This window comes from Psammomys obesus, unplaced genomic scaffold, assembly GCF_907164565.1.
Source record: "Psammomys obesus unplaced genomic scaffold, mPsaObe1.curated_primary_1811, whole genome shotgun sequence".
Taxonomy (NCBI): Eukaryota; Metazoa; Chordata; class Mammalia; order Rodentia; family Muridae; genus Psammomys; species Psammomys obesus.
The window spans coordinates 1,859,999-1,876,183 of record NW_026596466.1 but is presented as its reverse complement, the minus strand read 5'-3'; the positions used below and the strand labels follow the sequence as shown (position 1 = coordinate 1,876,183).

The 16,185-nt window shown below is 45.2% G+C and overlaps 1 protein-coding gene across 3 annotated transcripts in view; it reads right to left on the bottom strand.

Moving 5' to 3' along the window:
- Rnf216 (ring finger protein 216) overlaps nt 1-16,185 on the bottom strand; it is a 118,357-nt gene that overhangs the window by 21,403 nt on the left and 80,769 nt on the right. For all 3 annotated transcript variants that reach the window (XM_055598517.1, XM_055598519.1, XM_055598518.1), the window contains exon 14: nt 5,716-5,813. In XM_055598517.1, coding sequence (XP_055454492.1) covers nt 5,716-5,813 — 98 coding nt within the window. The remainder of the gene's footprint in view (nt 1-5,715; nt 5,814-16,185) is intronic.

The window sequence follows — 16,185 nt, the reverse complement described above, 5'->3', positions numbered from 1 at the left end:
TCTTTCTTTCTTTCTTTCTTTCTTTCTTTCTTTCTTTCTTTCTTTCTCTCTCTCCTTTCTCTCTTTCTCTCCTTTCTTTCCTTCTTTCTTTCTTTCTTTCTTTCTTTCTTTCTTTCTTTCTTTCTTTCTTTCTTTTTTTCTTTCTTTCTTTCTTTCTTGGAGGGAATGGGAGATTCAAGACAGGGTTTCTCTGTGTAGCCCTGGCTGTCTTGGATTTGCTTTGTAGAGCAGGCTGGTCTCAAACTCAGAGATCTGCCTGCCTCTGCCTCCCAAGTGCTGGGATTAAAGGTGTGTGCCGCCACTGCCCAGCTTAGTTAAGGCTACTTTCAACTCTTGCTTGCCTTTCATCTCTCATTCTCAGGGCCACAGTGGAAGCCTAAGGTCTTGTAGGATTTGTCTGAAGTGTGACAGTCTACTCTACCCAGTCACTCATGCAGTCTTCTAGGTCTCAGGCTGCTACAACTAGTCTATGTCTTTAAATCTTCTCAACAAAATCCACGGGGAGGCTGTTCAGCCCCAAAGTTTGCATTTGGCAGCTCCTGCCAAGCTAATTATTGCTTTAGTGGGAAGGGTGTGCTTTTTCCAGCTCAATACGCCACCATTTTTAGCAGCATCATTTTCCTTTGAACATTAACTGTTTTTGATAAGAAAAACCTCTGGTGAGTCATGAGCCTCTGATTCCCTGTGCTCACACGTGAGACCTTCGTTTTACTCCATTATTCCCCATCCTGATTCTGTTAGGTGGGTGAATCACTCAATGTCAACCCTGAGAATCATTGTTGACCCCACCTACTTTTACATTCCCATCTATCAGCCAGAGTCCTGCCAATTTGCCTCTTTAAAGGTTTCTTCAATCTGTAGGCACGGTGGCATACGCCTTTAATCTCAGCACTCAACTCAGGGGGCAGACGGAGGTAGATCTCTCTCTATGTATCTACATATCTCCCTTGTCTCAAAAAACAAAACAGAAAGAGTATACACAAGATAAGAGTTTAAATGAAAGGTAGATCCATCTACGCAGCTATAGGAAACAAGCTTCTGAGGTGAGATTTTTGGTAGGTGGCTATTTGTTTTGGGATTACCCCTGCTCTATAAGCAAGCCCAATAAATTCATTTGTTCCACAGGATGGTCCTTTCTAGGGTGAGTAGAGAGATGTTTATTCCCATAATCTCAGGGAAAGTTCACATGACAACTTGTTTATTCTTTTTGATACAGGGTCTCTATGTAGTCATTGCTGGGTCTTACTTTGTAGACCAAGCTGCCCTGAATCACTGAATCCTCTGGCTTCTGCCTCCCAGATGCTGGGATTAACACTACACGACTTCCGTTCCTATTGCTTTCATATCCTAAATGCTGCAACTGCAGCTGCAGCTATAGGCCGCCACGCATGATGCTCTTCAACCCTAGCCTGTGTTTGTTACAACTACTTGCCATGCAGTCATTACCTAGATAAAAGCGTCTGGCCTGACACCTGTTGGTGGTGGGCCACCCTCAACAGCCCAGCTTCTCTGTGAAATCTCAGGAAAGCTGCCTGACAGGGAGCTTCAGACCTGACTAAGCTGGAGGAAATACAAGGAGGGAACAGGTTTGATAAGACCACGAGAAAGCAGCCAATGGCAGAAGGCATTGTGCAGGCCTACTGTCTTATCAAAAGTCACCAACATGATCAATCTGGGCCAGCACTTGGGAGGATTGTGGGTCTGTGGCCAGCTGGGCTATGTAGTTAGCTCATGTGAAAAGCAGACCATCCATGGACCTGATCTGATCGCAATTCTTTTGACAACCAGGGGGCTGTGAATCTGGCAGCAGACACTACAGACTCACTGCCAAATTTTGCTAATGATGACAGTGGCAACTTCTAAGTGAGAGCTAAGTACTTAGGACTGAAACACACAATGCCAAGGACAGATTTGCAACAAGCACAGCAGACAAAGCAGGTATGGAAAGATGCGGATTAACTGCTGGAGGTTTAGTCACTAGTATTTATTCCGTGGTTACCTGAAATCTATTCACCTGAGCTTCACACATCTAAGTAAGCACTTTATCACTGAGCTGCACCAGGCAGCTGGACTTTGCTACTTTGTGGGTTCTTCTTTTTCCCACCCTTTATTGCCCCCTCCCGGGTTTCACCTCCTAACACGAGATAAACAAGGATAGATGGGAGAGACGAAATAGAAGAATCCCTGAATCTAATTCCTTTAGTTTCTTCTTTGACCACAGCTACTAGCAAACTGCAACTAAGTAACCAACAACCACTGACCCCAGCTATTGGAGGGCTCTAGCATTTATATACCCTCTGAAAAGTTTCTAGAATTCCAAACACCACACAACAGCAGAAACTATCTGCAGCTGGCTAAACCATGCCTCTGCTAGAACATGAGGCAAATTTTAGTCAGTTGCTTCGATCATTTTGAAGCAGGCCCATATCCCTATACCTGGAATTAAAACAAAACCACTCTTATCAGTTGGATGATTAAATGTTTTTATAATACAGAGAAAAGAGAATTTTTAAAAAAGCATCGGGGGCTAGAAAAATGGCTCAGTGGTTAAAAGCACTTATTACTGCAAAGGACACTGGGTTTGATTCCCAGTTCCTATATTGTGGTTCACAACCATCAATAATAACTCTAGGACTATGAGACTCAAAGCCCTCCTCTGACTTTCTTGGGTATCAGGCATGTACAGGTACACACATATACACACATAGGCAAAACATCTGTACACATAAAAAACCCTAAAGAAAAAGCTATCATAGCTTTCATCATTACAAAGTTAAGGTGTATTTTACTCTGATTCCCATTGCTGTAACAAATTACCTGAGTCTAGGCAATTAATAAAGAAAAGAGGTTTATTTTGCTCATAGTTCAAGAACACCGCAACGGCATTTACTTGGTTGTGGTGAGGGTCCTGACATGGATGGCTTGCAGTAGCAGGGAAAAAGGCAGAACAGATCACATGGTTATTCCTCCTCTTTGGCTGAGGGGGTCTCGAATTCATTGTTCTTACTGCCTGTCTCCCTATGGCTGGGATCACAGACATACAACATTTTTTTGTAAAAAAATTTCAGCTTAGTGAGACTGTCTTCTCACTATGAAGCCAAGACACGCTTTGATTTCCTGGCAGTCCTCCTGCTTTTTCCTGCATCTGCTGGGCAGTACGCTATCAACGAGCCACATTCTCTAGCCTCAGTTTAAGTTTACTTTTTGTCGCTGTTATTAAGTTTACTCTTTTTAAGTAATCTGTTCTGATGGGTCTACCTTGGTTCTGTGAGAACTACATTAATCTTGTCCAAAGGTAGTGTCCCTACCCTCCGTGACCTAACTCCCTTCTGGTAGTAGAAGATCCTACTTCTTAAATGTCCTCCTCCCTCAACCCACCACACCAGGGGCAAAGCTTCTAGCACATGAACCTTTAGGAGAAACTCAATTATACCCAAAGCCTCTTGTTAAGTCTGGCACGTGTTCTGCAGTGGAACTATATTCCCAGCCTTCCACACACTGTTTTCCTTTGGAGGGGGTGGTATATATTTTGAAACAGGGTCACTGTAGACTCAAACTCATAGTACTCTTAATGTCTCAGCCTCCTGAGTGCTGGGATTGCATGCCTGTGCCACCAGACCCAGCTCAGAATAGTTTCTTGCCAGGGTACCCAGAGAGTGTCCATCTCATCTCCCTATGTCCACACTGACCTTTCTTATTTTTGCTACTTGGTAACAGGCAGGATCCCCCACAGCCAACCAAGGAAGGGCTACACGGCAAGGAGGGCAAGCTAAAGCTACCTAAAACCAGCACCCACGTCCTACAGGCACCTCAGAGACTGTGGTCAGCACTGACGTCAAGGTTTAGAATGCCAGTTCTCCTCCCAGGCTCTTTACTTCTCTGTGTAGCCTTTAGAGAAGCACAGGCTGAGGAGAGCAGTATGCCAGGCACACTGCTGAAGCCTCACCCAGGTACTGGATAACTGCACCTGCTGTTCCAGATGCTGTTTATACTGCAGCAATAAAGAGCTCTTGGGAACTGGCACACAGCTATTGATCTGGAAAGTGCTTTTACTCTTTTGTCCAGTGGTAGAGAATAGCAGCTGACAAGATCTTATCTGTCACCCACCAAGACAATATACTAGTCTGTGACTCAAATGAAACACAGGTCTGACCTGGCGAATAGAAGAAGCAGGTGATCTAGAATGCACTGATATGGACAGTGGCGTGTGTCATCTCTACAAAGTTCTGGTGGTCTGGAGGCCAGGTCTGCATCACAAGAGCTTTTCCAAAATCAAGAGTGTGCTGTACAACTCTACCTCATCCACACACAGTGAAGCCTATTTGGGAGGCACTTTTGGATTCCAGAACCAACAACACCCTGCACTGGATGGTCCACTCTGATGGTCAGTTGACCTAGAGGACCACCAAGCTGAGAGGGTCTTGCATACTTCAAGTGTCCAGGGCTGTCAGAGAAGCAGAATGGAGTTTCTACTCTAAAACAATCACAGACTCCCCAAGAAACATCCATGGCCTGCTGGCAAGGTTCAGTTCCTTGAATCTTGAAATTGGGGGCTGCAGGCTAACAGTTGCTCTTAGCTTTCAAGGGCTACCTCACCCCTTGGCTCAAGGCCTCTCCCTCCAGCTTTAAAAGCAGCCATGGGACATTAAGCCCTCTGGAGCCCACAGTTAAGAGTACCTGTCTGACTATTTCCAGGAAAGTCAAGAACCTCCAATCAGATGAGTTCACTCTGAGAATTTCCCCACCTCAAGGTCCATAACTTTAAACACATATGCAAGGGTCCCGCAGGAGAACATCGTGGCATCATTATTCCACTGGGTCTGTTATGACACAGAGCACAGGTGCAAGCCAGTGCCTAGGTTCAAGTTGTCCCTGCTATGCCACTTACTACGTGTGTGACAAGGGTCAAGGTACTTGGGTCGCATCATCTGCTAAGACAATAGAACCTGTCTATGATGCAGACTCAGGACTGCTAACTCAAATGTCACGCCCACTTCACTCTCCACAAGTAAGACAGACATGAAGTCATCCACTTGGAGGCCACATACAGTGGCAGGCTGTCCCCATGTGGTACACTTCATGTCTTCGTAACTTCTAATTTGAGGAAATGCTGCCCACATAACTATTAACTAATAACCTATCTCCTTCCTCCCTTCCTATGCTGGAGCAATAACATAGCCATGACCAAAGCACAACCACACACAGGAAGTGGGGACTCAGTGGATAAAGGACTTGGATCTCTAAGTGATCTAGTGAGGTGCAGCCCAACATCCTGGCCAAGATGGATGGGAGAAACAGACTTCTGTTGCACTTAGGTGTCTGTATTCTCACATGCTAACTAACATTTAGAAATTGCCACACAGGGAGTACTACACAGTGCCACTTATTAATATTACTGGTAGTTTCTTGCCTTCTGCAGGTTGGCAATTCTACTCTGTCATGCCTCAAGTATGCCATGACAGAGGCAGAAGCACCATCAGTGCACTCTCACCTATGAAGACCGGATACACCTGCTCACTGATTAGACAGTAAGGAGGGGGGTGGCTGACTTTTACAGAGTGCATGTATTAAACAGCTATAGGTTGTGAAAACAAAGAAACAGACTCCGGAATCAGGGCCCTGCCTAAGATTCCTCTGTGCAGGGGTAGCTTGAGCTGTCATTTCCCACAGAACCTCTGCTCCTTGCAGAGCCAGCTCTGCCAACACATTACTCACATAGACGTCCGGTACTTGATGTCATCCTTTTCAGCCAGCTCTTCACAGGTGAGGCCATTATGTTCTTTCCAGAGCCCCTGACACTTCCTACAGGTCTCCTAGGGTCAAAACACAGACACAAAGACAGTTCCTGGTGAGTGGGTGTGACACAGCCTCTTCACTAATGCCTGTGAAATCTGCTTCTTAGGGCTCTGAGTCTCTGAGGGCCACTGTCCCAAAGAGCAAGGCTGCTTCTAAAGACAAAGCAGCAGCAGAACAAAGAAGCATCAGAAGGCACGGGGCAGTTTTCTCTTTTTCTATTAAAAAAAAAAAAAAGGGGGGGGGTGTGTTCTCATCACCAGATCTGAAATGCTGATGAGCCACCTGCACACAGCACAGGAGAGAACGCCTGTCTGTTAGGCCTTTCCCTCCACAATTCTTCCAGTCAGGCTCTCAGCATAGAACTGAGGAATAGTCTAGAATATGATCACCAGGGGAACTTAGGAAGACATTCCTTTTGTGACCTACCATTCACAGCATGATTTCATTTCATTACAAATACAAACTGAGAAATGTCATTACCTTGCAGCTTGGTTGAGAAAGTGTTTGTCTTGGGAGCATGTGTGTGCACTAACACATCAACACCTTTTATTTTAGTTTACAGAAACAATTTTTTTTTAAATTTATTTTTTTATTTTTGTGTACAGTTGGTGTTTGGCATGCATATCTGTCTATCTATCTATCTATCTATCTATCTATCTATCTATCTATCTATCTATCTATCTATCTATCTGTGTGAAGGAGTGGGATGGATCCACCAGTTACAGACAGTTGTGAGCTGCCATGTGGGTGCTGGGAATTGAACCCAGGTCCTCAGGAAGAGCAGCCAGTGCTCTTAACCACTGAGCTATCTCTCTAGCCCCCAAAACAATTTTTGTGCTAATAACAAGAACAAAAGAAAACACTAATCCAATGGTCATGAGCCTAAGTAAAATTTGCAACTGTGCTTAGTACAGCACAGGGAAAGATGGTGTGTGTCAGCTGACTGGGTTCTGGCCTTGACTGGAGAGGCAGGGAACCTGAGAAAAAAAATCAGGGATTTATAAGCTGCAGCATTGATAACTGGAGAAAACAACACAGGCTAGACATAGATGATGCTGGTGGACAAAGCTGGGCTGTGGGGTACTGTGGAAGGTACAGACGATGATGTATGCAGGCTTAGTCAGGCTTGCACAGGCTAGTCCATGCAGACCCTTGTGGGACCAAACTTAAGTGTTTGGTCTTGAATCTAAAACAGGAAGCTATGGTGGCAACATGAATAGATTTGTGACTAATAAAGAATATTCTTGGGAAACAGATTAGAAAGGAAAGACTAAAATGTTTAAGACAGCTGGAGGACTGGAGAGATGGTTCAAGTGGTTAAGAGCACTTGTTGCCCTAGGTGGTGCACACCTTCAGTCCCAGCACCTGGGAGGCAGAGGCAGGCGGATCGTTGTGGGTTCAAGACCAGCCAGTCTACAGAGGGGTGGGGAGCACTTGCTCTTGCAGAGGAGCTGGGTTCAGTTCCCAGCACCCAAATGACAGCTTACAACTGTCTATGACTACAGTTCCCCAGGGGATCTAATGCTTTCTAACCTCCACAGGCAGCAGCCACACATGTGGCACACCTACATGCAAACAAACAGAACACTCATGAACATAAAATAATCCGGGGGAGTGGAGGAACAGCCATCCACTCAGGAGATGAAGGAAGGTCCATGAGACCCTGTAGAGAGAAGCTTAAAGGTGACCTACCTAGAAGAAACCTGAGAAAGCAAGCTCAGAAGGTTTGAGCGTGGGAGGGAGGCTCCAAGAGGACTTTCTTCTGGACTAGGCAAAAGAAGATAACAGCAATACTGATATGCTTGGGTGGAGGGAGGCAGCCTGATCTGATGTTGCTAACACAAGGAACCAATGGATATCTCTTCGGAATGTAGGATAGGGGTTGGTGGCAAATTTAAAACTTAGAGAGCGGGCAGGGCAGGTGCTGCTTAGCTATACTAGAGCTTCATGGCAATTCTAAAAACATTTCCCACAGCTGAACTCTCTGTAAGTAGCCAGGAACTTAGGTGATTCTAATAAGGCTTAGGATGGCACCTACAGTAGGATACTATAGATACTACCATTGCACACGAGTATAGAGTTCAGATGACAAACCTGCATTTTATCTTGTTGAGACAGAGTCCCTCTTGCTGTTCACCGTTGCATACTCCAAGCTGGCTGGCTTCCAGGCTAACTTCTAGTCTCTATCTATTTCATGGTATGGTCAGCTGTCTCATTCAGCTTTTATGTGGGTTCTGGAGAGCTGGTTGTCAGGCCTGTCCAGCCAGGTGCTATATATACTGAGCCATCCTCTCTGCCCAAGACCATGACTTTTCCATAAGGTATGGACATGGCAGCATCTGCCTTGGTAGCATGTGGTCTTGAGAAGCGGAAGCAGGAAGATGGAGTCTGAGGACAGCTGGTGGTGGGACAGATAAAATTAGCTTGCAAGGACACTGCAACACTAGTGGCCCTAGGCGGCTGAAAGAGCGTGTGGGGTGGAGTTTGTAGGAGTGTACTGACTGAAGACACAAGACTTTTTACTGTAAGCCTTTTGAATTCACCAACATCTGCCCCAAGACATGGTGTCATGTAGCCCTGGCTGGCTTGAGCTTGCTCTGTAGCTGAGAGATTACTTTGAACTGTTTCTTTCTTGAAAACATAATCTTTTTTTTTTTTTAATTAAAAGATTTATTGATGTATATGAGTGTTTGTCTGCGTGTACATTTGCACACAGGAAGATACTGGATCCCCTGGTACTACAGCTATAGATAGCTGCGAGCCACCATATTGGTGCTGGGAATTAAACTCAGGACCCTTGGAAGAATAGTTAATGCTCTAAACCACTAAGGCATCTCTCTAGCCTCTAGCTTGAACTTCCTGTCTCTCTGATCTGAGTGCTAAGATTATAGGTACACGGCACCATACCTGGTTATTTTGTGCTTGGGATGGAACCAAGGGCCTTGTGCACGCTAGGCAATCATTCTACCAACTGAGGTGTATTTCCAGTCCTCTGTTGTACCTTATAACCGTATATGACAATTATGTACTAGTAACATAAAGGAGCACTGAATTTTAGAGATTAAAAGAATGATATGGACAGCCCAGGGAGTCTGGAATATGCATTCTTGAGGGGGATGTGGTCCAAAGGCTCCAATCAATGGTGTGAGGGTACAAATGAGTTCTTGAAGAGTACACACTTCAGCGTCATTGCTTTCAAGGGATGTAGATGTTCTCTCGCTCTACTGTTTGCATTCCATTCAGAAAACAGAGCTAAGACAGTAGTGTATTTAGTTTCCAACAAAATCTGCAGATGCACATAACTATTCTAAAAAGACCTTGTGTAGCCATGCATGATGGCACACACCTTTAATCCCAGTACTCAGGAGGCAGAGGCAAGGGGATCTCTATAAATTCAAGGCCAGCCTCATCTATGTAAGAGAGTTTTAGGAGAGCCAGTGCTGCATAGAAAGAATCCATCTTAGAAAACAACAACAACAACAACAACAAAAAACCCAACCTTGTGACTGTTCCAGGAAAATGGCATAAACAACAGCTGGAAAATAGATAAGCTGGTATTTGGATCCTCTCCTCCTAAACAAAACCAACAGAGCCGCCCACCAGCTTGGAAACAATAGATGGCAGAAAGGCAGTACTGCTGAGCTGTCTGGTGAGCCAGTCATTAATTCATGGCTTGTCTTTCTTAAGTGAAGAAACCCCATTCTCTAGGTAAGGCCCAAGCCCACAAAATATGCTGTTTACACTGAGCCTATGGTTCATGAGGGTCACAGGAAAAGTCCGTTGGCTCCATTTCAAAACCACAGTGCTCTGCCTGTTGGCTGTATTCCTTCACAGTGAAGAGCACAGGGGTCCCAGAGAAGAAACTGAAGAGGCACTGCAGCCAGACACTGAAACCCACAATTAAAATAAGGCAAGCACAGAGCAGGCTGGGCAGAGTTAGTGCAGGGAGCTCTCTGTATCATCTCTTCTAAACAGTGTTTACTAAACTGTAATTAATTCCTTCTTCCAAGCTCAGCTAGACTTTGTTCCTTAACTCCAAGAAGCTTCTGTAATGCAAAGACAAGCCTGTCTTCAAACTGGAAAGAAGGAGAAATGCCAGAAGGCCATTTTGAAGGGTGGAGCACCCTGACAAGTAACTTACCAACACTCCATGTCCACCCAACCCAGCCGCCTCAACTTTTCAGCCCAGGACAGTGACAGGGATACAGATACTGGCTAACCTAGGCAACTCACTAAAGAAGCTGCTACCAGCTGCTGCTTTTTATGACATTAAGAGCCTGCTGCCTATGTCTTATGAGGCCCATGGGTCCTTGAAATGCTAAGATGTCTTGTAATATAAAGAAAACACATGCGGTTGGGAAGATGGCTCAGTTGGTGAAGTGCTTGCCTTGCAAGCATTAGGATCCGAGTTCAATCCTCAGAAGGCACATTAAAAATAAATAAATAAAAAGCCAGGCATGATAGTTAGTTAGTTCTGGGTGTGTGTGTATGTGTGTGTGGAGGGGGAACAGGGACAGGTTGATCCCAGAGGCCCTATGGTCAGGCAGCCCACTGCAATCAGCAAGCCCTCAAAGAGAGATGCTATTTTTTAAAAACAAGATGGAGGAACACCAGCAGAGAGTGATCTTTGGACTCCCATGCACCCAGCACACATGGTATCCTCGTATCCATTTTCTGTTACCTGAGTGTTTAATGAGCAAAACAGATTAGATTATTTTTCGGCTCTGGAGGCCTAGGCAGAATGACTGTCATGATATTCAAGGCCAAACTAGGCTATTTAGGTTGTTCAAGGGCAGTATATGCCACATAGCAAGTTTCTGTCCCTCAAATAACATCAAAAGACAAACTTGTAGTTTTAGATGATTCTATGAGAGGGCTGAAATTTCTTCTCAGAAACAGCTTCCTCAAAAAATCAGCAAATGTCCCTGTAGCATCATCTTACCCACAGAAGTTTCAGACCCAGCTCTAGGGCACAAGGCTGTCAGTCTACCCACATATAATTTGAGAAATTCCAGTTTTCTGTTGTCATCTAAGGCACTAAAAAACCTGTAACAAAAAACAGTAACTCTGGTTGTGACTGTCAATTTCCTGAGGCCTTCAGATGAGAGATAGACACCTCACTTCACTAAAGCTTAACCAACTTTAGGACACAGGGACACAGGCTTTGAGGCCACCTGTCAAAGATGCCAGTTCTCCCTACCCCTATCCCCAAAAGCCACATGGGTTTAAGAGCCAGAAGATCTAGAAGGATACTGCAACAGACGCAGGAAGCTGTGAGAATCAATGCAGCTCAGCTAACTCAAAGCCTGGGCAGATTCAGTGAGCTTCCTTTCTTGGAAGTCACTGGGGGCTCCAGGGACTTGCCTTTCTCCCAGGCAAGGAAGAGATGCACATCAGAAGAAGGTGCCTGATCCTCACCTACAAGTTCAGTAGCTGGGTAGTTCAGCAAACCAAGTAGTGCACAGGGGCATGAAGTGACAGCATGGATGCATGTACACATACCTAGTGAAGAAGGGATTGTGACAATTGCTTTCTTGGGAACTGATGAAGTCTTTCTGTCTGTCTGTCTGTCTGTCTGTCTGTCTATCTACCTACCTATCTGTTGCTTTTAAAGACAGGATCTCTCTAAGAGGCCTGGCTATCCTGGAACTCACTATGTAGATGAGGCTGGCCAAACTTACCTGCCTCTGCTCGGAGTGCTGGGATTAAAGGTGTCACCACGCCAGCTGACATCTTACACTAAAAGTCTTGAGGAACACACACCCACATAACTGATAAAGCACTTCCCCAGTCTAGACCCACATTGTGTGGTGAGGTGCCTTTTCATGTCCTGACAGCCATGATACCCAAGTATCCAACATTTCAAACAGACCCTTGAACCAAGCAGCTCAACAATGAGACATATTCCATAAGCTGAAATTTCAATGAACACAGATGGGTTTCATATTAGTAAATAAAAATTATTTCAAGGTATATTTCGTTATAAGCTGGGTTGGTGCTACTTGGGGGAGGCAGGAGGCTTCCCAGTTCAAGGTAAGCCCGAGTGATTCTTTTTCGGCTCTGGAGGCCTTAGGCAGAATGACTGTCATGATATTCAAGGCCAAACTAGGCTATTTAGGTTGTTCAACAACAGCAACAAAAACAAAAAATAGAGATGGTAAGACAGTTCCATGAGTAAAGGTTCTTGCCTTGCAAGCCGGATACCCTGAGTTTGCTCCCTAGGAATCAAGGTGGAAGGAGAGAACTGAAGACTCCCACATGTGCTCCATGGCACAGGCTCCTGCATGCATACGTGTGCAAATATAAATCTCACTAGTAATGATAACAAGTAAAATTTTTATCCTACCCTCTTATATTTTATTAGGTATGTCTGCAACACCGCTTATGGTAGCACGCTGACATGTAATTTATAAACAAGCTCATGTTAGAATAGTGTCTTCTGTTCTACATAGTTCTGACACTGAACAATGAGAAAGTTGTGCATCTGCTTCTGTTGGTACCAGGGAGCCAAGGATGGGGTGCAGATAGGCACAGTATATTGCGCCATGCACCAACATACTCCAGAATGGACTGAAGACACTGTGACGAGAGGTGAAAAGACAGTTAACAGGCAAGTAGAAGAGTCTCTGAGAGATGTGCAGAGAGATGTGGCTAGAGCGGGAAGGGGTCGGGTGCTGAGAGGAGGCCTGGGTTAGCAGGCTGCTGATGCTAAGGGTTACAGTGAGGGGCTAGAAATCAGGTGGGGAGGGAAGTACGGTGATATGACAGCTAAAGTGGCAGAGGTGGTGATGGTGGATCTGACTACTTCTTTTGTCTTTCCTGGGCTCCTGCCTGCCTATAGTGCACATAAATTCAACCCGGCTTTACATACAAATACAAACATAAATGAAAAAATATATGTTTAAAAAGGAAGGTGGCAGCAACCCAGATTTTTGGAGCTAGAAATTACAGCCGCCAGGAATTGAAAATGCAAATAATCTTCCCAAAGGGCACTCTGTAAGCACATCTCACTAAGTTATTTTTCTGGAATTAATTTTAATTGTTTTCAGTTTTAATTACGTGTATGTGCTCCTCTATGTGCACAAGTGCAGGTGCTCACAGAAGCCAAAGGCTTCAGGTCCTGGTAGAGACGGAAGTTACAGGTGGTATGACACCTAATGTAGGTGTTAGGAATCAAACTTAGGAACTTAGGCTCCGTGAAAGAGCACCAAGTACGCTTAACCCTTCTCTCCAGCCTCTAGTCCTCTCATTTAACTTCACAGTAACACTGTGAGGAAAAGCCTGCACTATTAGCTCCATACAGGTTATGTGTTTTGAAGTGAAAGACAGGAAACAAAGAGAGTCACATTACTTGGCCAAGGCCACGAAATTGTCTGATTCAAGTAGACTTATTCTTTCTTTTCCTCTATTCCCACTGCTTCCCTGTGTGGTATTTGCTGGCCACTGTTTAGTGGAAGACTCAGATACAGAGCAAGAGACAAACTGTGAGGTCCCAATTGAATCTCCTGTAAAAAGAGGCCACAAATGGACAACTGGCAAGGCTGCCCAGTTGCAACTTAACAGGACAGCACTTCCTGAACGGCCTCCTGGATTGCTGAAAATGACCCAATGAACAGCAGGATGGAATGGGATCAAATTTGAGGCTATCCTCTTGAATACTTAGCAGTTGTTTCTGTAGGAGTACCTAGGACTCTGGCCACTAGGATTTTTTTTTTTTTTTTATTTCTGTGCATCTGGGAGTCTGACCATACAGCACAGACTAGCGTATATCCTATAATCCTCTTGTGTGTACCTCCTGAGTCCTGGAACTTTAAGACATGTGTCACTCTGCCTAGCTGTTAGAATTTGGGTCAAAGTTTTGCGTTCTCCATCTCCCTCTAGGCTGGTGGGCCATTATCAGGGCCCCTGAGGACTGAGCATGTTGAGGTCAGGCCAGGCAAGGGAGGGTATGTGGACACTGGCTTTCCTTTCCTTCATGTTGACAGAAGAGCTCCTACAGAGATGGTATCATTGCTCCTTCCTGAGGGTATATGGGAAAGCTGCTGCATAGAGGGAATTTAAGCGGGACAGTGGGAGGACCCAGAGGTGGAGTGAAGAGTAGCGATTCAACTGGCCAGCCAGTACCTATGGCCAAGGCTAACACCTCCTGCCAGTAGCCACACCCTCTGTAGCAACCCACGGCACGGTGTCTCAAACACCAGGCATCCGGGAAACCCTGACCTGGAAAGAAGCTGGTGCTCTTTTCCTGAATCCCTGGGCAGTTGCGTACACTCCATTACATCACCTCTTCTTTCCCCAAGACAGCATTTCTCCGCGCAGTTCTGACTGTCCCGAGACTCACTCTATAGGCCTGGCTGGCCTCAAAGCTCAGAGATCTGCCTGCCTCTTGAATGCTGGACTAAAGGTGTGTACCACCACTGCCTGGTACACAATTTTTTTTTTTTTTTTTTTTTTTAAAGAAAAGGGTCTCACGGTAGCCCAGGCAGGCCTTGTATCAAACCCCAGCTTCCCAAGTGCTGGGTTATGTCTTTGTTCTTCTAAAAAGTGGTATTTGACAATCAGCCCACAGGCTTCCAGGAAGTTGTACTCTACATGCAGGAATTTTTCACTGTTTCAAAAATAACCACATCTTCAAACTTCACCTGGGTGTGGCCAGCCGAGTGCTGTGAATCTTACAATGATCTTAGTTTTCCCTTTAGCCTCCTGCAAAAGGCTTCTGAAGGAAAAGATTGACCTTAATTTTTAAAAATTATATAAACACAAACTAAATTTAAAGTATGTGTGCACTGGATAGATACTGCATTACTCCACGGTAAAGGAACCACTCAGCATTACTCTCATAGGCTAGATAGTCAAGCACCTCTTTCAGGAATATCTGGTTTCTGGCCTAATGCTGCCCTCTAGGGGCAAGAGGTTGTAATAGCACTTTGGTGATTCTTGCATGATACCAGAGTCAGAGCGTTCTGAGATATAAAGTGGCTGGCAAAGCCTTTCTGGCATCAATTGCAGTTCAGTTTACCTTTAGCAGAATTGACTTCACGTCAAATCCACTAATTTCTCCCCAGAAGTTATTGCAGATTCTCTGCAACACCTGGGCAAGTGGACATTTACACAGAAGTTCAGAAACCAAGTTCCTGCTAGATACTACAGGTCCTATTCTGGGGAATAATAAAAAGAACATAATCAATTCCATGCCTACCAGAAAGTTATGCTGGGGGTAGGGATGTTAAATAAGTGAAATACAAATAAGATAGGGTTATAAGTACTAAGGGGATGAATTCAGGAAGGAAGGTTGTGAGGGTTAGGGTAGCGGGATGAAGTTCACAGTCATGAGGTGGCAGGGGAGACCTGTACTGAAGTAAAGGTGTACAGAAGATGGTATGTTGGGAGGAGGGAGGCACAAGCCTAGTCAAGAGAATCAAACCAAGCACGGGGTGTGAAGGCCCGAGCCTGCCTCAGTCTGGCAGGTGATACTAGAGTCTGGCCAAGCAGGGTAAAGAATCTCCCATCGTGATTCCGCGTAAGCTAATTCTACAGAACTTCTACCTGGGGCGGCCTTTCAATGAGGCCTGAGCCACACCTTCACTATGCTGTGGCGTCCCTCTGCTTGGTGTCCAGGCATTTAGTTCTCATAGCCTTGAAAGGGCTGGAGGGCCGAGGCCATGACTCAGGCCCTCCAAGAAGCATCTGACTAGGCTCCACACTACTCGTTGGTGGGTTGTGAAATCATTCCACAGAATATGATCAGTAGGTTTTGAACTAGGATAGAAAAATGTGCATTCTATATACCAAGGGTTTGTTAAACTGTTATTTCAGTTAGACATTTATGAAATAAAAAATGTTTATTAGCTAATATGGACTCAATCACTAAAAAAATTGGTTTAAGAAAGTACTTGAGGGTTGGAGAGATGGCTCGGTGGTTAAGAGTCCTGACTGTTCTTCCAGAGAACCTAGGTTCAATTCCCAGCACCCACATGGCAGCTCCCACCCATCCAGTTCTAGGGCATCTGGCACCTTCACTCAGACATACATGCAGGAGTCTCATGTGACTGGCTTTGAACTACTCAGCTGAAGATAATCTTGAACCTCTAATTCTGTCTCTACTCCAGAGTGCTGAGATGACAGACACGCGCTACCACACGCAGTTTACACAGCACTGGGGATGGGATGTAGGGCTATGTGCATGCCAGGTAAGCACCTACTAAATGAGCACATCTCCAGGTCCCGTGATAATTATTCTTGAAGAACGCTTTGCTGTGCTTCATCTGACGGCAAATGGAGTGTCTGAGATATGTCAGAAGTGCTGGGGACAAGTAGGGTCAGCGTTCTGGGCACAGAGAATGGGATACCCAAGCCCCACTAGAGTAGGGCTTCCAGTAACAGCAGCCG